The sequence below is a fragment of the Protopterus annectens genome, chromosome 4.part0 (assembly GCF_019279795.1).
Source record: "Protopterus annectens isolate FY-2018-M chromosome 4.part0, PAN1.0, whole genome shotgun sequence".
In the NCBI taxonomy this organism is placed as follows: domain Eukaryota; kingdom Metazoa; phylum Chordata; order Ceratodontiformes; family Protopteridae; genus Protopterus; species Protopterus annectens.
Window position 1 is genome coordinate 185088269 of NC_056733.1, and position 24065 is coordinate 185112333.

Genomic DNA, 24065 nt, shown 5'->3' on the forward strand with positions numbered 1-24065 from the left:
TAGTACAATCAAACAGGTCCTGTAAAAACGGTTTACTGTCATTTAATACATATTCACATTTCGTTAGTGCAGGTTTTAGTTATTTTTCAGTATATATCGACAATGGCTCGGTCAACCAGCCATTGCCTGACACTATCGGTCTAAACGGTGGCCTTAATGGATCTTTATGTATTTTAGGTAAACCCTGAAATGCGGGTAATAAGGGAAATTCAACCATAAAATATCTAAACATATCTCTTGTGATAAACACTTCATTCATACATGCTACTAATGCATTAATAACTTTTTCATGAATAACAGTGATAGCCTCTTTATCTATACATTTATAAACTTCAGGGTCAGAGAGCAATGCTTTCAAAGAAGAAAAGTAAAAATCCCTGTCCATCACTACAATTAGCCCACCCTTATCAGCTGGGCGAATAACCACTGTTCCATCAGTTTCCATGTTTTTTAGCGCTTGTTTCTCTTCATTTGATAAATTATCAAACCTATTACTCACATTCTTCTTATTATTAAAAAATTCATACACATGCTGCTCACATATTTTATAAAAAACTTCTAACACTGGATGATACTGAGGATTAAAAACTGCTCGACTTGGCAAATTTAAATTGCTACACTGTGTCGTATCTTTAAATAATAATTTCAATTGCACATTAAGCATAAACATTCTAAGATCCAGCAACACATCAGTTAAAACTGCAGATTGAGCAGGGATAAACAGCAAGCCAATGCTCAGTAAAGAACATTCAGTCTCAAATAAACACCTGGTGGATATATTCCATATATATTCCATATCAAGTCCTGTCCGCAGTTTTCCACATTCTCTCTAGTGTATTCACTCCCTGGCTGTCCATTCTCCTTCTGCTTTTCCCCCTGTTTGCTTGTATACATGTACAAAGAGCTGGATTACCCCCCACTGTATGACCCATGTTAGCATTTTTTTCCAAGATTCAGTTACTGGGATTAATATTTAGTGTTAATGGGCTGTTTCTGATGCAATGTATTTACACAGTATATGCATGCTGCATTAGATATTTTGATTTTGATATTTTAAAATTTCCACATTTTGGCATTTCTAAAATGTATATTACATATGACATTTATTATACACTATTCAATAAGTTGCCAGGCACTCAGTTTTTGGAATTTAAGGACTCTTCATCATTGTCTTTGGTTGCCTTCCCTAAAACACCAATTTTAATGATACTGTAATATATCTATATTTATGATATAACTGGCGTTTTCAATTATTTATTCTATGAAGAAGATACTTTTAGAAATACTTAAGTTCCAGAATTGGGGTGGGTGGGGTAGGCATCCTTTTTTTTTGTTAAAAACATTCTAGGACTTATGGAATCAGAATTTACAACATTCTGACTCTCAGCTACCAGGTCATCAGTTGATTTACTGTACTAATCTGATAAGAAAACATGTTTTCTTTAGTCTGAAATCTGGAGCTGCTAGCATGGATGTTCCTCCTGCAGCTTAATTAACTCATATTGCTTCTTCAGTACCTGCAGATATGCTGCCCTTTATGAGGGAATGGAAGTTGTTGGATGTATATGTTTCGAGGATCAGTACCCATTTCAGCACTCAGATGTCATCATATATTTAAAACTGCTGACATTAAAAACAGGAAAAAAAGTCCTGAAACGTATCAAGCATCTAATAAGCATACATCTGAATACTAAATAGCACTTAAATCTTCCTGCTCTTACTAGGAATGCGGGATACTACTCAGAAATACATGTTTTAAAAACAGACGTAACACAAAGAATGGAAAAGTATAAGCACATGATCAAAGAGACAGTGCAAACTCTGTACACTTTAATGAACTATATTGCAAAATTCTAACACACAAGGTCATTTATGTTTGCTTCAGAAATGTAAGCTGTTTGTCCTCTTCCTTTAAATTATTACTGTCAGTATTATGTTGGTCATGTAGTGCGTTTTTTACTGTACTAGACAACTTCAAAAATCTTACGTAATTAGAGGGATTCTGAAAATTGTGTGCAGGGGTAAATCAGGCCTGAAAATAGGAATGTTCTTCCAAAATTAGGACATTTGAAAGGTCTGGATCTAATAATTATTATCTCGTATGTCATCCTATCAAATTTTTTTCACAAATATAGAGAAATGCAAAACAACTTGCTGGACTATAAACAAATGCTGAATTTGATTTCTTTGATTAAGAATGCAGAGCCTGTATGATGTCAGGCACTTGATTGTACTTATGTTAAAGCTGAGCTGTCATGATTAGCATGGTCACTGGGAGACATGTTGGGTCATAAGCAGAAAAAGTACCTGAAGATATAAAAAACAAACTAGTGGTACTCCAGTTACAAGAAACATTTTTTGTCCTTCTAGATCAAATCTTCAAATTTTATGAAAAAAATGAAAGTTCTGTGAACAGTAGTAATTGAAATATTTTCCATGTGTTCCATCTCTCCATAGAAATTATCCATTCTCTAGAAAGTACGTGCAAATGAGTGTAAGACCTGTCCAACAACCATTACTGTAAGTTATCACAAAGGATAGATATAATATGTGCTGTTTTAAAGAATCCGTTATATGGGCTCATTATCATAGTTGTTTTAAGTTGATAAGGCATAACAGTTAAGGTCTTTACCTCACAGATGCAAGGTACAGTGTTTGATTCTGACATCAGATTATTGGCTAGGCTTGTATTAGTATGCAGACTAATAGCCTAGCTTTTAACTGTGAACCTAAGAAGCTTCAAAGAATAGATTTACTTACTTCCTTTAAGCACAATCACAGTATTTTCTTCTTTTCATAGGAGTTTTGCAAACTGGATAAAAACAATTGCTGTGCTGTGGTATGTTCAAGGTGGATTGCTCTTTTTACATTTCTTAGAATCTGTATTGAAACAGTAACCCTTGTTCAGCAGAATAAAGTTAATTATATATATCATCTTCGATCCCGACAAGTTATAATTAAGCACAGAGTTGCTAGATCTATATTTTAATTTAACTTGCAGTTCTGCATCTTGTAACAAAATAAAGCAGATCAATGCTACAATTTTAATTAGTTTTTTCAATATAGCTGTTTTTACTGTTCTTGAATATGTACAGCTTAGTAACATTCTTGTGCTGGTTGTTTTGAAATATACAACATTCACGAAGCAAGTGTTATAAAGCTTATAGAACATTTTTTTATTTTATTAAGGTATTAACATGCTTATCTAGTAAACATTGTACAGTCCCAAGAAATAAAAACCTAGAAGGCACCTGTAAAATAAACAACAAAAATAAGATATAAATCATATATTTTAATAAACACTCCATTGCATAAGGTTTAAAGAGACTGTTCTAGATGAATCCTCAGGGAGTTCTTAAAGGAGATGTCAGTGCTGTACACCTGAATCGTGAAAGGTGGATGATTCCAGAAGAGCATGTCAAGACATACAAAAGATAATACTACATAAGGTTTCTAAATGGGCCAGGACCTAGCAAGGACATACAGAACCAAAATATATTTTCAGTAAGCAGAACCCTGGTTTTCAGGGCCTGGTAATAAAGAAAAAGTATCTTAGATTTGGATCTGGTTGCAAATGGCAAGGGGTGTAATATTTCTATATATTTTGTATATTTTCTCATCAGTACTTTCATTGTAGATTTCTGCATCCAATGTATCCATGTCAGATTCCTATCTGCAGCCCTGGATAGAGGATGTTGCTGCAGTCCCTTCCAGACAGTACCAGTATATGGCTCTAGTGTATGGATATAGCTAAGGCCAATGAACAAATAAGGTCCCAGATCTAGAAGAGCATCCTTAGATGGAAATGTGATGTCTTAACATCCAGTAACTTGTCCTTCCATGTCAGCCTGTCATCAAGAATCCCACTCATGCCATGAATTTGAGACAAAAACTCCTCTTGATAACCTCATATATTATTATGTGGAAATCAGACAAAAGAGTTAATAATGTACATTGAGATGCACCATTAACTCCTTAGTCTTTATCCAATTAAAGTTAAGTCAAATTTCCCTCATCCACTGGAAAATAGAGTTTAAACAGTCATGAATAGTAGTAAACTCTGGTACAAATGCCTAAGTGGAGAGGTAAAGCTGAGTATCTGTAATGCAATATTGAAAATATAAATCTCTCCCTCAGATAACCTTTTAAAATGTTAGAATATATTAACCATGAAGAGCAAAAAAGCCAGGATCGAACCTTGTGTCACCCTACATTCCAGAGAGTTACTGGAGGATTTAACCCTAGACACTACTCTCTATAGTGGCACGACATGGAAGAGGGGAACCAATTACGCATGTCAGTAAAACCAATTCTCTCAGATGATTAATCAAGTTGCCATGATCAATGGTATAAAATGTCATATATGGAGCAAGAAGAAACAAGATAGACTATACCTGATCTCTGGTCATAAGATGGTCACTAACAACCCAAATGAGGACTCTCTCAGTAAAGTGCCTGAATTTAAAGACTGAGTGACATGGGAGACAGAGGTCATAATATGTTAAATGGGCATCCATCTGAGCTTAAACCACCTTTTCATTATCCTTACCTGTCAGGGGATGTTTTGAGACAAGATGGCAATTCGCATGCAGTTTTAGATCCAAAGATCATTTTTCAAGAAAGGGGGCGATCAAGGCCTATTTCAGTACAGATGGACCTCCATCAAAAAGGAACAAATAACATGGACAATAACTTTCCCATGGAATCAACACCAGATTTAATTATCTTAACTGGACCTGGATCCAGTCATCAAAATGTAAGATACAGATGAAATCCCTTTCTCAACTGTATCATAATTGAAATAGCCAAAATAAGGCCACAAAAATCAAGCAACTGAAGATCTGACTCCTTGCAATGCCTTATGGATGCCTTATGGAAGAGGGAGAGCATCAGCTTGTCATCTTTACCTGCAGAAAAGATTGCAGCTTTCTTAACAGGGGGCAAGAATTTTCTGTGAGGAATGAAATACACAGGATTGGACAGCATACTGACCTGTTAGAAAAGCTCATCCAGAAGATTTGATGTAGCAAAAATCTTCCTGAAAGGTGGAATGCCTTCTTTTGTGAAGTCACAGTCTGTATTACCTCATCTAGCATGTCCTTCCTCAATGGCACTCCAGTCATTGTCCTAGTCTACACATTGAGTAGCCCTCATGGTCAAACCCTGGTTCCTGATGGCCCATGGTGCAGAGGAATAAAGCCTGTACAGTGCTCCAGATGACCCATATGTGACTAGTAGCATGAGTGCAGGTGGGCCCAGGGAAGGATGGGGTTTGAGTGGCTGTGGCCTGCTGACCAGTCCCAAGAGGAGAGGGGCAGCCTAGTTTTGCTGCAGTAGCTGCTGCCTGTAAATCCTGGTGAGCTCCATACTGCAAGTGGTATACAACTTGGTTGGCAGACTGCTAATATGGGGAAGCAAGCATGTGCCTCCCAAAGGCAGTAGTTGAGGAGCGCACAAGGTTTAAACAGGATGGTGGGGTATTAGGACACACTAATGCTGCTGAGCCAGCATCCTTGATGTCCTCAGTGGCCCTGGACAAGGCTTAGGTTGAGCCCCGGGAGAAGCTAAGGTGAGGTCCTGTAGGCCTGGTAAGCTATGCCAGGAGCCAATGGCAGCTGATCCTCAAAAAGTCCTGGTTCCTGATAAGCATTAATCCTCAAATGTAGACAAACTGAGACTACTGCACCAAAGTATGAGACACAGACCCATTCACTTAGGATAATATCCAAAATGGACATCAAAGCATCTTTCTCCAATTTCTGGATATACACACAGTGTATCATCTCAGTATTGGGAAGTATCACTGGTGGGAAGTCAGCCATGGGATGAATCAGGTGGAGGTCAGACCCGGAGGCTGGTTCCACTCTCTTTTACATTGTTTTAAGCCTAAGTAGGGACATGAAGCACAAATGATGTCTGTACTTATGCACTACAGTGATAATCTGAATCTAACTGAAAATTCAAACAAAGACATTTCAAAGCCCATTCACAGGATTCATCATTGACTCAGTCATTGAAATCCTACAGGATAAGATGTTAATGAGATTCATGAACAAGTCTGATGTGTAAATCTAAAACATACTACAGAACTGCTCCCAGGTTAGTGAAGAGGTAATAAAGGAGGCTAAATATGTTTTAATTGTAAACCATAACAAATACAGTACTTATTAAAACAAATAATATAACCCATAATTATTAGCATGGTTTCACAGAAATAAAATCCTAAATGGCATCATCATGATACAATTACATTAACTGCAGAAAGTTAATACAATTAACAACAAAGTCTACAATGAAAGACACTATGAACAGTATAACTAGCTTGGATAAGTGTGTACTGTAAGAATGATTATACTGACTGTGCTTAACAATAAGACCTATAGCATAAAAAGTAATTATCCTACTTGGTAAATCTTCAGGGCATGTAACATAACCGCATAAAAATAACAACAAAATCTACATCTACACATATATGTAAGCCTAAATGGCCATAGCATCTACTAAAATGTCAACTTAACTAATGTTAGTTAGCAATGGTTGTTTTATCCAAAGAATTTCAACTGAACAAAGTAGAAAAAAATACTATTATTACTGCTTTCTTACACTGATAATGTAGACATTTATATAGCTTTTGCTTGGATAGATTAGAGAATACCATTTGTTATAAAAAAGCTTTTATGCAACGGAGCTGCAATAATTTGCATATAATTATCACTGAATATTATATCATTCTTTGACTCACAACAGAAACAGAAGGCATAAATTATAAATTATGCCTTGACAACATATTATTACACATCACTTTTCTTAAGCAGTTGCATTTTTATGAAAAATTAAACTGCATTCAATAATATTCTAATAATACTCAGTAGACCTTAATGCGTCATTCTTCCTTAACTTTACATTTCCCTGATAGAATAAGTTACTGGATGAGAATTTACCTAAATACTATGCACTCCTGTTATTGTGACTCTCCCTAAATCCAGTTGTTTTTACACAGTAGATATTTGAGAAGAAAGCATCATAACAAAAAGATACCTTCCCACCATCCCTTTGTTGTCAAATGTTATTGCATCCTACAGTTAATAAACAAACACAGAAACCTTTTTGGAAGTATTTAACATACTGTTGCACTGGTGGAGTCTGGTAAATTACTGTTATGCTATCTTACCATACAAACATTACACTACTGCTGTGGTTCTTGTCATATAAGGACTACCCTATTAATTTATAGTGGCTAACGAGTTAGGATACTGTAAAAGTATCTCACTCATTATTGGGGGTTATATAATATGAAAATCTATTGTTGTATTTAGTATTTATTATTATTATTATCTGTAGGATACAGATGAAACATACACCTCCTCTGTTGTTATATTTGTCGAATACTGTTCAACAATAAAGGTTCTTCCAGATAGTGCTAAGTATATTATCTGAATTCATTAAGATAATATTTCTCTTAATTCAAACCTTATATTTATGGTTTTCCTTAATTTTATATTAATCAATTATTTTGGAACAATAGCATCAAGGCAACGAGGACAAGAAAGGTGCAAAACTACACTGCTAATATTAAGTACATATATAAATATTGTCTATTTTCATAATTACATATAAACAAATACTGTACAGTGTCACACAAATGAACATTGATAATGAATTTTCCTGTCTCCTAGCATGACATTTCAGATCGTACACCTCAATAGGATGTAGGTCTATCAGTTATAAAAATATGAGCATAAACATGAAACTATGAATAATGCACAAAGGACTGTAATAAACTGAAGAACAAATAACCAAAATATGAGTTATAAAATTTACTTTTAGTAAAATACATTTATTCACTTCTCGAATTGCCATCCAGTCAGATATAACCAGTCTAGTACAAAGCCTTTTGACTTAAGGTATAAAACTGAAGCATGTTACTTTTCTTTTTTTCCAAAAGGATGCATTCATTAATGTAAACATTTCCCAGGTATTTTAACTGACAGAGACTATCATGTAGTCATACCCTAAAAGAAAACAGTCTGGGAAATACAGAAACAGAGCAGACTTGCATAAATGCATTCTACGCACAATGTTTAGTATGATGCTTCAATCATACCTCTCAACTATATACATTTTTGCAGAATGTCCAGATTTTTGCCTCATATTTTTGGTCTGTTTTTCATAAAGTTGTGGTTTTCTGGCAAATTACCGGCAAATCATTAAAGATTTAAGTTAGAAAATACATGTGAGTTTCAGTCTTCATAACCTTCAGAAAATTTATGCTAATGCAAAACCTGTTATTCTATCAACTTTCTAAGTTTGTAAGAGCAATATTTAAAAATTGTACCTATTTTTGGGCCTTTTGCCACTTTTATTTATAGCTTTGTCCAGATTTCTTGTTCTAAGAGGTTGAGAGGTATGTGCTTCATTACCATAACTCATAGGCATGGATCACATTAACAATGAGTACCATATAGAAGACTGTCAGCTTCCATGAATGGTGTACAGATGTGTGACATGTCAGCTACTGTGAATGATGTACAGGTTTATAACATGTCAGCTTCTGTGAATGATGTACAGGTGTATAACATGTCAGCTTCTGTGAATGATGTACAGGTGTATAACATGTCAGCTACTGTGAATGGTGTACAGATGTCTGACATGTCAGCTACTGTGAATGGTGTACAGGTGTATAACATGTCAGTTCTGTGAATGATGTACAGGTGTATAACATGTCAGCCATTGTGAATGGTGTATAGATGTGTGACATGTCAGCTACTGTGAATGGTGTACAGGTGTATAACATGTCAGTTATATGAATGGTGTACAGGTGTATAACATGTCAGTTTCCGTGAATGGTGTACAAGTATATAACATGTCAGCTACTGTGAATGGTGTACAGATGTGTGACATGTCAGCTACTGAAAATGAGGTACAGGTGTATAACATGTCAGCTTCTGTGAATAGTCTACAGATGTTAAACAAGGTTAAAGTATTTCTGGCTCCGTAAAGTCTGCTCTTCAATTTTTCCCTTAGAACCTCTCTACTTGCAATGTAAACAGTCTATTCTCTATCTCAAAAGCTCAGCACTTGCTCCTAAAGCATTTTTATATAGGTATAGTACTTATATACTAAACAAAGTACTACATTAGCCTAGAATCCCCTTGAGTACCAATTTCCCTATAGGTCCCTTCTGACTCAGTTACACAGCAAACTTTTTCACTTTTTCTAGCATGTCGAAGGGTCAGTTGCTAGCGTCCTCTCCTGTTCAGCTGGTGAATCTGGGCATCTTGAGGCAATGTTACAATTGCCTCATGTACACAGACAACCCACTCCTTCTCCCACAAAACACAAATACATGTGAGAGATGCAACTATATAGCCAAACTGGAGGCTGAGCTCTCTCAACTCAGGACTGGCAAGACCAGACAGGAGGAGAAGGAAACCACGCACACCACAAACCCAGTTTCACATAGAACTATCACAACTGCAAAACAAACACATAAACACACAAAGACATACTCGGAGGCACTGATCAAAAATCTACCAAAACTACAGAGGCCTCCAAAGCAGACACCCAAGCAACTGCCACTTCAAGACATAAGACATGCAACACATAGTTCTCAAAGTCAGTGTGCTAAACAGTCACAGCCCTTAAAGCCAAACACAATGCCAGAAACACTTGTTATAGGTGACTCCATAGTCAGACACACTGACGTCCCACTCACCAGACTGAACAAGGAGAAGATCAGAGTAAGCTGCCTGTCAGGCGCTAGAATCTGCCACATAACACAAGCACTCAGGTCACTCCACAGCAAGTACAAGTATGACTCAGTCATTGTCCATGCCGGTGTGAACGACCTGAGATGTACCTCCCTGGACTACATGAAAAGAGACATAGAGGAGCTCTCAGATTATGTAGCCCAGGCCGGTATGACCCTGACCCTGAGCAGTATCCTACCCTCACCAAGAATGATGCCACAATACAGAGACAAAATGATCAGCTTTAATAATTGGCTTAATTACTGGTGTCATTCTAAGGGGATCCAATGTCTGCCTGCCTGGGATGACATGCTTGACAAGCCACGCTGCTTCGCAAGGAACAGCTTGCACCTGTCACCCCTGGGCTTCCGGATATTGGCAAAGGCTCTTGCCACCCCCATAGTGCCTTTTAGGCAAGGCTCAAATGATAAACCTACGCCCTAGAAAACAAAAATGGAGAAAAACTAAGGGTAATACTGCTCAATGCCAGAAGTCTAAACCTCAAGATGCATGCCCTCGAAGCCCTCCTCAGTATGGAGAACATCGATGTCTGTGCTGTGACTGAAACCTGGTTCAAGGCTCCTGAGAGCACCCCAGCACTATCAGGTTATACCTCATATCATACGCCCGCCCCAAAATCCGGACCGAACCACAAAAGGAGGGGGAGTATCCATATTCATAAAGGATACCCACACCTCCAGGTTAGTGGCAACGCACGAAGCATCGGAGACCATCTAGGTGCAATTAACCATAGGTAAAACTGCCCTACAGTTTGTAACATGCTACAGACCACCTTCTCAAACTCAGGAAACCCACACAGCCTTCCTGAAGACACTGGAGAGAATGAATGTCTCTCCAAACACCATCATATTGGGTGACTTCAACTACCCAAACATAGACTGGGAACATTACTCAAGCCCCAACACCCTAGCCCAAAGGTTCCTGGAGTTCATAAACTCAAATGCTATGGAACAACTAGTCACCATTCCCACAAGAGGAGAAAATATACTAGACCTGATCATCACAAACACGGGGACAAAATGCTCCACACCGAAGTATATCCCTCATTGGTGAGATCAGACCATAAATTAATCTCACTGGAGATCCACATCCCGCCCCCACCCCCAGCAAAAAAAGACCACAGTGAAGAACTTCTCAAAAGCAAACTTCACACTTCTTAAGACTGGAGTGGTATCCTTCAAGGCCCCCGAGCCAGTGGAAACCACAACCCACGCTGCTGAAACCCTTACAAATGCCTTCTACGAGCACCTTCAGGAATGTATGGATCAAGCAATCCCTAATAAAATCAAGACCCTTTCCACCAAAGGCAGGCGCCCGGTCTGGTGGACCCCAGCCATAAACAAACTCTACAACAAGAGGAGAAAGCTACTACATGACAGAGCAAAATCCCTAAAAGGGAAGGCATCTCTGATCAATACTAGCAAAAAACTACGATCACTCATAAAATCATCCAAGGCCAACTTTGAGAGAAAAATCGGTAATGACACAAAAGACAATCATAAGGCCTTCTTTAGCTATGTTAGAAACCTGGGTGGAAACTCCCAGATATACTCAGAATTAGTCCAAAATGATAAAAAAATCACTGAACCCACAGACATTGCCAACATACTGGCAGACAGGTTCAGTGCAAATTTCTCCCCTCCCTCCCCCCCAAAAGGAGAAATATCTATCCCACCAGAGTCTAGCCTCCCAAACATCTCAGATGCCCAGGTGAGAGCTGCTCTCTCTAAAGCAAAAAACACAGCATCAATGGGACCAGACGGTGTCCCCGGCTGTGTGCTACACGAACTCAATGAGGAACTAAACCCACACATAAGGCTGCTGTTTAATCTTAGCCTTACTACAGGATACGTACCCAAAGAATGGCATACAGCAACTGTGGTCCCACTCCACAAAGGTGGTGCTTCTACAGACCCTGGAAATTACCGCCCCATAAGCTTGACGAGCCTTGTCTGCAAAGCTATGGAGAGGATCATAATGGAACTCATAAATAAAGACATTGGGGACCTACAGACACTGGATCCTACCCAATTTGGCTTTGTCAAGGGCAGATCCTGCCTCTTGAACTTGGTCGACTTTTTCGAAACAGTCACTAAGGCCATTGATGAGGGTAAGGCAGTTCACACAGCCTGACCTAGCAAAAGCGTTCGACACAATACCCCACTCGGGCATCATAGAAAAGCTCACCAGCTTAGATGTAAACCCATATGTCACAAGATGAGTTGCAAACTGGCTCAAGGACAGAACACACAGGGTTAGAGTTGCTGGTGCCATGTCAGACTCTAAGCCGGTCACGAGCGGTGTCCCACAGGGCTCAGTCTTGGGCCCCCTCTTGTTCGGCATTTATTTTTCTGAAGTGCAGGCAAACATAGGGGGATTGTGGCTGACAAAATTTGCAGATGACTGCAAACTGGGCACCATAATTGACACTCCATCAGACACAGACATCTTCCAGAGAGGTCTCATAGAAATGGATAACTGGTGCCAGAGCCATGGCCTTAAACTAAATGCCAAAAAATGTATAGTCATACCCTTTGGGAAAAACAAGGTAACCCCTAATTACCACATAGGTGGTAATCCATTAAACACGGAAGAAGTTATCAGGGACCTGGGGACCAAAGTTGACAGTAACCTCTCTTTTGACACTCACATTGCCAAAGTGGTTAGGAAGACCTTCTACATTGCCCACCTGATCATGAAGGGATTCACATCCAGATCAGGAGAGGTCATTGTACCCCTGTACTCTTCACTTATCAGACCAATGATTGAGTACAATGCCCCATTCGGAATGTACCTTACCCGACACCTGCAGCAGTTGGAAAGACCCCAAAAGTTCCTCACCAAAAGGATAAAGGGGCTCAAACATATGTCATACGATGCCCGACTGAAGAAACTCCAGCTCTATTCAGTCACATACCATTTGCTCAGAGGTGATCTGTGCCTGACATACAAGGCCATGTCCAACCCGGAATTAATGGACATGCTCCACCTCAAAAAATCCAAATCCACCAGAGCCACGAGAGCAAGAGACTTAAACCTCAACATGGATATAAATATGATGTGCTGGAGGGACAGATTCATCACCCAGAGACTCCCTACACTATGGAACAGAATCCCAGTCCATGTGAGGCAGAGCCCCTCACTGACTCTGTTCAAGAGAAATCTTGACGAGTGGATGGGAGATCGTAGGTTTACCCCGGGATCATCTCTGTGTCACTGCTGGACAGAGGCACAGCAAACTAATGGGTATAGTATTCTCATCCTAAGGGGTGGTGAAAGCCACACACACTCTGGCTAGGCTTATAAATGCCCTAGGGCAGATAGCCTAGTATGAACCTATGAACCTATGAACCTATGTATAACATGTCAGCTACTGTTAATGGTGTACAGGTGTATAATGAGTCAACTTCTGTGAATGATGTGCAGTTGTATAACATGTCAGCTACTGTGAATGGTGTATAGGTGTATAACATGTCAGCTATTGTGAATGATGTACAGGTGTATAACATGTCAGCTTCTGCGAATGCTGTACAGGTGTATAACATACCAGATACTGTGAATAGTGTCCAGCTGTATAACAGGTTTGCAACTGTGAATGGTGTACAGATGTATAACATGTCAGCTTCCATGAATGGTGTACCGATGTGTAGCATGACAGCTTCCGTGAATGGTGTAGAGATGTATAACATGTCAGCTTCCGGGAATAGTGTACAGATGTATATCATGTCAGCTTCCATGAATGGTGAACATATGTATAACATGTCAGCTACTGTGAGTGGTATACAGGTGTATAACATGTCAGCTTCTGTGAATGCTATACAGGTGTATAACCTGGCAGGTTCTATGAATGGTGTACATGTGTATAACATGTCAGTTTACATGAAAGGTGTACAGATGTATAACATGACAGCTTCTGTGAATGGTGTACAGATGTATAACATGTCAGCTTCCATGAATGGTGTACATATGTATAAAATGTCAGGTTCTGTGAATGATATACAGGTGTATAACATGTCAGGTTCTGTGAATGGTGTGCAGGTGTATAACATGTCAGTTTCTGTGAATGGTATACAGATGTATAAAATGTCAGCTTCTGTGAATGGTGTACAGATGTATAACATGTCCACTTCTGTGAATGGTGTACAGATGTATAACATGTCAGCTACTGTGAATGGTGTACAGGTGTATAACATGTCAGCTTCTGTGAATGGTGTACAGAAGTATAACATGTCAGCTTCTTTGAATGGGGTACAGATGTATAACATGTCAGCTACTGTGAATGGTGTACAGGTGTATAACATGTCAGCTACTGTGAATGGTGTACAGGTGTATAACATGTCTGCTTCTGTGAATGGTGTACAGGTATATAACATGTCTGTTTCTGTGAATGCTATACAGGTGTATAACATGTCAGCTTCTGTGAATGATGTACAGGTGTATAATATGTCAGCTTCTGTGAATGGTGTAGAGGTGTGTAATATGTCAGCTTCTGTGAATGGTGTACAGATGTATAAGATGTCAGCTTCTGTGAATGGTGTACAGATGTATAACATGTCAGCTTCTGTGAATGGTGCACATGTGTATAACATGTTAGCTACTGTGAATGGTGTACAGGTGTATAATATGTTAGCTACTGTGAATGGTGTACTAGTGCATAACATGTGAGGTTCTCTGAATACTGTACAGGTGTATAACATGTCCGTTTCTGTACATGGTGTGCAGATATATGAAATGTCAGCTTCTGCGAATGACATACAGGCGTATAACTTGTTATCTGCTGTGAATGGTGTAGAAGTATGTAATATGTCAGTTTCTGTGAATAGTGTACAGGTATATATCATGCCAGCTACTGTGAATGGTGTACAGGTGTATAACATGTCAGTTCTGTGAATGGTGTACAGGTGTGTAGCATGTCAGATACTGCGAATGGTATACAGATGTACAACATGTCTGCTTTTGTGAATGGTGTACAGGTGTATAACATGTCAGCTTCTGTGAATGATGCACATGTGTATAATGTCAGCTTCTGTGAATGGTGTGGAGGTGTGTAATATGTCAGCTTCTGTGAATGGTGTACAGGTGTATAACATGCCAGCTACTGTGAATAGTGTACAGGTGTGTAACGTGTTAGCTACTGTGAATGGCGTAAGGTGTATAACATGTGAGCTTCTCTGAATGCTGTACAGATGTATAACATGTCGGGTACTGTGAATGGTGTGCAGGTGTATAACATGTCAGCTTCTGCGAATGGTGTAGAGGTGTGTAATATGTCAGTTTCTGTGAATGGTGTACAGGTATATACTGTACTAAGTAGATACACCTGTCATGCAGAGCCATAGCTGGCTCACTTGGACCCAGTACCTTTCCCCTGATCTGGTACCCCCCAGTTGAAGCTGAGAAACAAATCAGAAAAGACCATGGTCTGTTCTCTGATCTAGCTGGAGGAACAAAAAAAAGGAAAGATCATGCTTAAGAAATACAACTGCAGCAAGCTGCTTGATACATTTTTAGCAATTTGCGTGCTACAACTTATACTGCACAGGAAACAGCGGAGCACTTCAGTGCTCAGTTGTCACCACAAAATCAGTTTTGAAATCCATTTCCATATCAGCATTCAGAACAGCTGGCAAAGAAATGAATGTTGGTACTGAACTGAAGACCGATCAGCATCTTCTGATTGTTCCTCCTAATGGCTTGAGCTTGGGGAAGCTGCCCCTTCACCCCACCCTAGCTACCCTTTTGCCCATCAAATTAGCAAGGGTGGGATAAAGAGGTCATTTGCCTCAGGTGCAAAATAATTTGTGTGCAATTGGCAAGACCAGTTCCTGTATTCTTTCTGTACCGAGATTTATGAATGCCAGAACAGAAAGATACTTCACAACTTTTTCTGTGTTAAGCTGTAACAAGCCAATATCAGCTTGATACAATTAAAAATAGACTTTTTTTTTTGGGGGGGGGGGCTCTTTAATGGAAGAGCAGAGAGGGGGTGTCTGCAGTAATCTGATTGCTATAAATTTTGTATTTAGCTTACTATAGTAAAGTTCTTTTTTTTTCCTCTTGAATAGCAGAGGTGGGGGCATAGTTGTGTGTGTAGGAAGCTGATTGCTAAAATATAATAATCTGCTTGCTGCAGTGAAAAGCTAAACTCCCTTTTCATTCTTTTTTTGCTCTTAGATGGAAGAGCTGGAGGTGTGTGGATTTGACTAATAAGTGGATTGGATAATGGTAGAGGCATGGATGGGGGATGTAGATCTGTCTGTAGTAAGCCCACTGCAATGGGCTTACTACAGGGAAGTCTTTTTTTTTTTTCTTTTGAGTGGAAGAGCTTGGGGTGTGGATCAGATTGCTACAATAAAGTGCCTTTTTTTTGTTATTGTTCTTCACAGGAAGAGCTGGGGGCAGTGGATCTTTGATGAGCCAATCACCTGATACAATAAATGCTTGTTTTTGCTGTTTACAACTGAAGAGCTGATGAGGTGGAATGATAAATCGGGGAGTTAGGCCCTAGTTGCTACAGCTCTGCCTCTGCCATCATACCTATATGTAACCCATAGAAAAAAGGCCATCGTTGAGCTTGGTGTCAAAGATTGGTCATGATACTGAGGGTATCTTTATACTGTGGGATGCCCATTATTGGGTGCTTGGCAGGGTCGCTGTGGAGAAGGGTGGGGAAAACTGCATTTGTGGTAAAAGGTTGCCTTCACTGCAGAGAATTCCATTGCCTGTATATTTTTGCCTGCCATGCAATGGAGGTTTCTTTGTTAGCATTTACTTTTTTTAATGCAGTACTGATATTCTGCTCAGCTCTGTATGCTGTACAAATTATCAGCAAGGAAGAAGAATCACTATGCTGACAAGTGCTATACCATCTGCAGGTATGCAAATGGTGTCCCATAAGTTACTCCACTTGGAAACTCTGATTTGCAGTTGATGGAATGTTTGTGAATTCCAAATGACCTAGGGAGGGTAGCTCATTTACATTGTAACTCTATGTATAGAGCACTGTAAGTGCATAATGCAGTCAGGCTGTGTGCAGTATCGTATTCCATTTTTTACCATTTTCTATGAATTTTGAAAGGCTTTGGTATGCCATTCTGTGGCACATCAGTCCTACTCCATGGCATACAGTGTTTATGAATAACACCCTAAGTCTCTAAAAACAGGTGCATTTATGATGGCAGGATTACCTTCATCACTGGTAATTCCATTGCCAGCAGACTTTTTTCTCTATGTAAGTGAGGTTTCTTTGTTATTTTTATTTGCTTCCCTTGAAGATCTAAGAACTGTAACTGCAATCTGTGGAACAGCATAACTGTACATGTGAATATGGGGAATATATGCCTAGTCTAAATTTGAGGGTGCTGCAGAGAATTCATCACACTCTGAAGTACAGTAATCTCAGATTTAGAGTATATAACTAGTAGGAGTGTAGTGGTGCAGCCCCCACATCTGGGTATACAGAAGATCATTGCCCTCACCTATAAAAAACACTTTAGTGGTGTTAGAGTGAGTTTGAAGGTTCCCTGTATTCCTTTGATGGCCACAGTTTGTTTTTTGTCCAACATGACTTACAGTCATTTGTCTCATACTTGTCAAGTACTGACAGCCAGCGATCAATCCTGATGAAGGGCTTGCCTCTAAGTATAGCATTTAATGCAAGAGCATTGCCCACAGGGAAGCTTATATGTGCTGTGGTCCAGGTGGGGTCAGTTTATGTAATAGAGCAACAATAAAGGCTGGGGATGGTGTTTTTTTATTTCTGACCCCAGCTACTGCCTGTTGTTACAAATATATTTGACTCCATATAGTCATACTAAGCTTGTGCCAAGGAGACCATCGAGATGCTCAGCAACACCGCTCAGTACAGGTGGGACACTAACAATGCCTCCCATTAAGTTCACTGTCCAGATAATTTGTGTTCACTTATCCAGTCACTCAGATTGGTTTTAAACATTACTAGGGAAGTCCTTTGCTTGATAGGTAAGGGCAGCCTATTTTTAGCAACATTGTAGCATGGCTTATAAAACAGATGTTTGACTAACCTCTTTTGAATTTGCATTCTGTTATCTATCAGATATTTGTGATATTTTATTCTCAGTTTGACTGACCTTTCACTACTTTTGCAGGTATGCACCGGACTTTTGTGGTACTGCTGCCTCTGAGTCTAATTTTGGTGGTGTTTGGAGGAATGTGTGGCCTTGTCAGCTCCTTGGCAAAGAGTTTTCACCTGCTGCTTTTCTCTGGATCTTTCTTTCTTATTGGCAGTAAGTTGTGTCAGAATATAGCTAGCCTCTATAAAAGCACTTCTAATACTTTTTCATTAAAACATTGTGGTTTTCATTTATTAATCCCAAAACAAATACAAGTTGCAGAATATAACGCTATCACTATGGCACAAGGTGTACGTGAAGTGAGCTTAGAGAAAGAGAACACATAATGATGGGCTCAAATCCAGTTTACAGATATTTGAGGTTGGGGATTAGTATAATGGTTAAGGTGTTTACTTCACAAACAATAGGTAGAGGGTTTGATTCTTACCAAGTAGAAATTGGATAGGCTTAAAATGATCCATATGGGCAGGTAGCCTACTATTTACCTATACTGTAATACACCTCTAAACATTGACAACCTTTTATTAATTAGCTAACAACTTCTCATGAAAGGAAAATGCTGACCCTTGTCAGGGAATTGAACCCAGGACTATCCATATTTGAGGGAAATGAACCCAGGACCCTCCATATTAACTATGGCTGTCATGCCACTGGACCGGCAAGGAGTCTGTGGACTGTTAGGTACCTGGTTTCCTCCTAAAGAGCATTTGTTCTTTTAACTAGAAAAACACTATAATGGTCATTTTTGTTTTCTTTTTAATACACAGTTGTCCAAATACATTAAAAAACATTTACCTAGTATTGCATTAACATGTGAACATGATAGGAAAACACTGAACTGTGTGTGAGGACTGAATCCAGGAACCCCCCAACACAGAGAGAGAGAGAGAGACACACACACACACACACACACACGCGCGCACGCACACGCACACGCACACGCACAGGCACACACACACACACACACACACACACACACACACACACACACACACACACACACACACACACACAAACACCTAGTGGTTATTACATCCACCGGACTAATACAGAGTCTCTGGAGAGTTAGCTACCTGGTCTTCCCCTTGAGCAGTTGTTTCTCATTTCCACTAGGAAACCATAATGGTGATTTTATTTCTTTTTAACACACAAGTATCCAAATGCAGTACAAACCATTAACATAGTACTATCTTAACAGCTGAACAAGAATATTAAATGCTTAACCATTGTCTGGTGATTGAACCCAGGACCCCATGTATTAAGTGCTGCCGCTACTACCACTGCACCAAAAGGAGTCTCTGGATATTTAGGTACCTTGTCTCACTAAAAAGCAGTTGTTTCTTTTTTCCAGCTTGGAAACCACTGAAATGGTGATTTTGTTTTTTCTTTTTTAACACACACGCATCAAATTGCTATACTATCAATCTTAGGAAAAGCATAATTTTCATTGGTTGAAGGAGGTTACTTGACCATGCCATCAATGCTGCTTTGAGGGTTCTTCTAGGTGTTTGTGGCAGTATAAGTTTTGGCATACCATAGCTCTGGGATAATTTTATGACCATTTAGCAGTCATTTGATTTGAGGGAAGTCATTCAGTCATTCAAACATGGGTGATCAGACAGTGTTTTTTTAAACCTAGCTTCATGAAAGAGCAATTGCATGAGGGACAAATATTGAAACTGCAAAAGTGTAACAATTGCAGGGAAATGGATTTAACTCTTACAATCACTTTGCTACTGCTGCCCCAAAGAAATAACAGCTTTGGAGTGGAATAATAATGTGGGGGTGAAAAGTACAGAGGAAACGCTCCTCAAGACATAAAAAGTCTAAGAGATTGTAATTTACAGTGATGAGGTAGGCAGCTTAAGCTCTTGGATTCACATAAACTGAGAAGCAGCATTTTCATTTTCTAGAATTCAACCTGTCAGAGTTTAGCTGATTACAACAGCTATCATATTAGCATCTGATAAATATGCATTCATCAGTAAAATGGTAGTGGCCTCATCATCTTACTTCTAAAGTGAAATATATCTATATATATATATATAGCGGATATCTTTAAGGGACAGTTTTGAGCTTTTTTATTTTTCATTTTATTTTCAAGTCGAAGTTTTATTCGTATTAAAGGACTACATTCTAATTGGAACACTTGTGGATTTCATTGATTGGCCATCCTTCGGTGGATTTTCTGTCTTTTTTCTGCCAATATTGACTGTTTTTGTGACAGACCACCTTTAGCGTTTTGGAGTTATTTATTCATTTATTTATGAGAAAGAGATATACAGACACACACACACACACACACACACACACAGACACACACACACACACACACACACACACACACACACACACACACACATGAATAGGCTGTCATTATTTAAGTTTATACTAAACTTTGTGCCTTTTCAAAAATAGATTTTATTTATGCTTAAAGTTACATTGACTTTTCTGTTACTCAATCCATTACTTTTTGAGGAGGCAGTTTTACGTATCCACAAATATCTTAGTGAGGAAATACGTCTGCACATACCCTGAATCACTCTCCTTCTTATTTCAAGCTGCTTCTGTTTTTTGTTACAGTTTCCTCTGCCAGAGATAGTGCATCTTGAATTTTACTGCTTTGCTTTACATGCTAATAGTTCTATCATATCTTTTTTCTCCCTCTTTTCTCCATGTACATACACACCAGACTAAGTTCAGCTAGTCCTGTAACAACATTATAAGCCTTCTCTGAACTGTTTTCTTCCTTTTTGTCTCTGTGCAGCTATATGAAATTCATAACTGTACGCAGACTCCCAGTTGCCTGCCTTCCAACAGTTCTAACATCCTTCTTTTATCTCAGTTTGTGACTAAAATGTCTGCATGTATTGCCCGGCTGTGGGATACAGTAAATTGTTTCAGGCCCGACCAGTGTAGAGCATTGAGAATGACTTGTTTTTAGGATGTTTCTGCAGTAATGTTGGTCTAGTTTACACCTGATATATGCAGGTCTCTCAGCGATGTGTCCCACTTATCATACCCCCCCCCTTTTTGATTAGGGATCTGTAAATTCCAACTGCCTCCCATCTTTAGTGTGACTGTTTCTTTCTGTTAAAGGTTCAACCAAAGCATTCTGTTTAGTAATAAAATGTCATATTGTTGACCTTACAAACCACCTAACATTCTGAAAAGGTACACAGATCCCAAGCGTTGCACTTATGTAATTAAATATTGTGGAAATCATTTTCAGCTATCCTCTTAAAAGCCATAAAATCCTGCTTTTACAGTAGTCCACTTTGTTAGCATGTTTGCACAGATCTAGTGATGTTACACAAATTTAAGTAAATAATTCCAGACATTCTTGTCTTTCTGAACCATAATGTTTTTGAGAGAGGTCCAGAAGAGCGTGTAGCCAGATAAGCACACTGAGTATGCCTGGCTGCACCCTTGTACTTTTTTGCCTTATTTTTTGGCCTTACGTAGTGTGCTGCCCCACATTTTCATTTCCCTTGCTAGTGCCTGCAGAATAGTGTGTAACCATGTATGCTGATATTTCAACTATCATTTACAGTGCACCTTACCAGTCACTCTCACAATGGATCTATTTGTTTCATGTAGTATGGCAAACAGTTCAGAGTACTTCTTATTCAGATGGATTGCATTTGTTGGTGTGTTCGTTACTGTGCTGATAAATGTATATCTTTCATAGGCTCATCAGTTCTGTATGGCTTACTTCTGCATTGATATTCTGAGGGGTATGACCTATGGTCACATCAAACTGGTCATGATACGGTCCTGCATGTGTTTACTACTGAAGTTATATCTGTGAAGTTGGAAAACAATAATGGTTTTGTATTGGCATTGTGAGGAAGGCTGATGATTCCTTGCATTTTAAGACTGCCCACAGATCCTGCATCTAGTTCCATGCTTTACTACAATACACTCAAAATGTTTTGGCATCCAGGATGCCTTTTTTTTCCAAAGAGAGCTGCTGTCATCTTGCAGGTACAAAATTGCTTTCCTTTACGCAGTGTATCAGTAGCTATACTAATGTCTTTGTGTGATACATTGAGGCTGTTTTCTGCACACAGAGTGGGAGTACTGCTGAGAATATCAGTGTGTATGACACTTTCACTAAATGTCTCTGCGTGATGTGTTATTGGAGCAGCAGGGCTAACCACACAGTGGTGTAAACCTTGGTTCAAGATGGTTGTCACTTTTGAAGTGACACCCCAACCCCATGTGCAAAATGGGAAAAAGGGGTTGTGGATGGATGGATGTTTAGTAGCTATACCCTAAAAAGAGAGTGGTAATACTGATGTGATCAAGGTGCATGATGCTTATATTAAAGTACTCCCTCTGGACAGTAGCACCAACAGGAAAGGTCACCATTTACTTAAAGCTACTGCCTGATTTTTAGAAACTTTGTCTGTACATCCTTTGCATCACATTTAACCAGGCCATTTGTTCCCTGCCTAAGAATAAAGTCCAAATCCTCTAGCTCCCATTCTGCTGAGACCCTATTTAGGGTGTTCACCTATATTTACAGCCTTTCAGTAACAGCCGCTTTGATTTTGCACTCTGTTCCTAAGTTACCATTGTGGAAGTGTCCCTTAACTTTTCTGGCCTTTGCTCTGTGTCACAGCTTGAAGCACATCTCTTATTTTAACTTGTTCTACACCCTTATAGTTTTGCTCTATGTAGGTTTTTAGCATTGTCCATTTTCTGTCCTTCATGTGGCAGTATAGAACAGGAATTTTGGAGAGGTATAAATTTAACCTTGTGTTTACTACATTAGTCCAACCTGTGCCTACAGTGATCCAAATTTCTCCCTTAGTGAGGCCTCGGAGAATTTGGATCAGCTAGTACTAGCCCTAGCTGATCATGATGGAAGTTCAGCCTGGGAGAATTGCAGTATGCCATGTTACAGCTTAGCATTGGTTATAAATGAGGCATGATCTTTCCAAAGAGTGTAGCACCACAGATGTTGCTCTGAATTACTCTGCACATTTTGGTCTACTCTGGTGGGTTTAGCAAAACACCTCAGGGAACACAAATTATCATTATTTGTTTGTTCCAGCTGCTAACACTGATAGGGAAAACATACTTAGGACATAAAGGAAATGACATCATCAGGTATTGTGAAAAGATGGAAGGTGAGGTTGAGTCCTGTGCCTGCAGAAAACAGTTATCAAAGGACCCAAAACAACAACAACTAACCTGTCTGAAATGGTGATGCCCTTCTGTTCTCATGTTGCAGTATTCCAAACCCTTGGGTCATCTTCTGCTAGCTAGCCTTACATCCTGCCAGTATACAAAAGCTTCTAGTCACTGCTGGGTACGTAGGACATCTGACGGCTTCGAGAGTGTGGGCCATAAAAGTGATGTCTGCATGTACCTTTCCTCAGAAATTATCTGCCACCAGTCAAACGTCAGCTCTTCCTGCTGTCCCTGCTGCTAGATCTTTAAATTAAAAGATACATACCCCGTTGGGGCCAGTTTTCTTTTTCTCTTGAGTCACTGTTTAGGTTCATGTCATCCAGGAAAGGAAAGTGCAGGTGCGGATGTCAGATCCCCCATAAGGACACCCACAAACTCTGCTTTTTCTGCTTAGGGCCTGCACATGACCATCAAACTTGTGTGATCTTTCAGGCCTTCATACCTAAGACACTCCTCAGTCATCTGCCCACCCTTAATATTTACCTAGAAAACCAGTGTCTTAAATGCTTGGCGCTAAAGATGGATAGGCTGTCCAGTCAGTTAGTAAATCCACCTAAGGAGAAGGCCAAGGTTTCCAGGCCTGAACCTGCTACGACACTTTCTCCACCTGACGTCCATCCTGTGGCTGACATTCACCTGGAGGAACGCTTGGAATCTGCTGAAATAGATATAGCAGGTACCGTTCATGAGGCTGCAAAACCTAAGGTGGAAAGCATGTCCGTGGAGATCTTGCAGATGTTGGCCATGGCCGATGAGGGGGAACCTAATCTCATTATGGCCATCCAGACATGCTCTTCCACATCTTCCAAGCAAACGGAATCTAGGCCCATCTTCCCCACCTGCAGAAAACCAACTGGACTGTCAGGCTTTTTCCCAGAGCCTATTTAATGATTTTATGGCCATAAGGGCTGCTAATCCTGCTTTTACACTGGCCTCAGGTTGATGACACTCTCCAACCTGAAGCTGAGGAGTCCTCAGACTT

General features: G+C 39.5%; 1 protein-coding gene across 1 annotated transcript in view; it reads left to right on the forward strand.

Moving 5' to 3' along the window:
- Positions 1-24065, forward strand: part of TMEM235 (transmembrane protein 235) — a 1860278-nt gene that overhangs the window by 903366 nt on the left and 932847 nt on the right. Inside the window, exon 3 of the mRNA XM_044068171.1 lies at positions 17897-18034. Within this exon, the coding sequence (XP_043924106.1) occupies positions 17897-18034 (138 nt within the window). The remainder of the gene's footprint in view (positions 1-17896; positions 18035-24065) is intronic.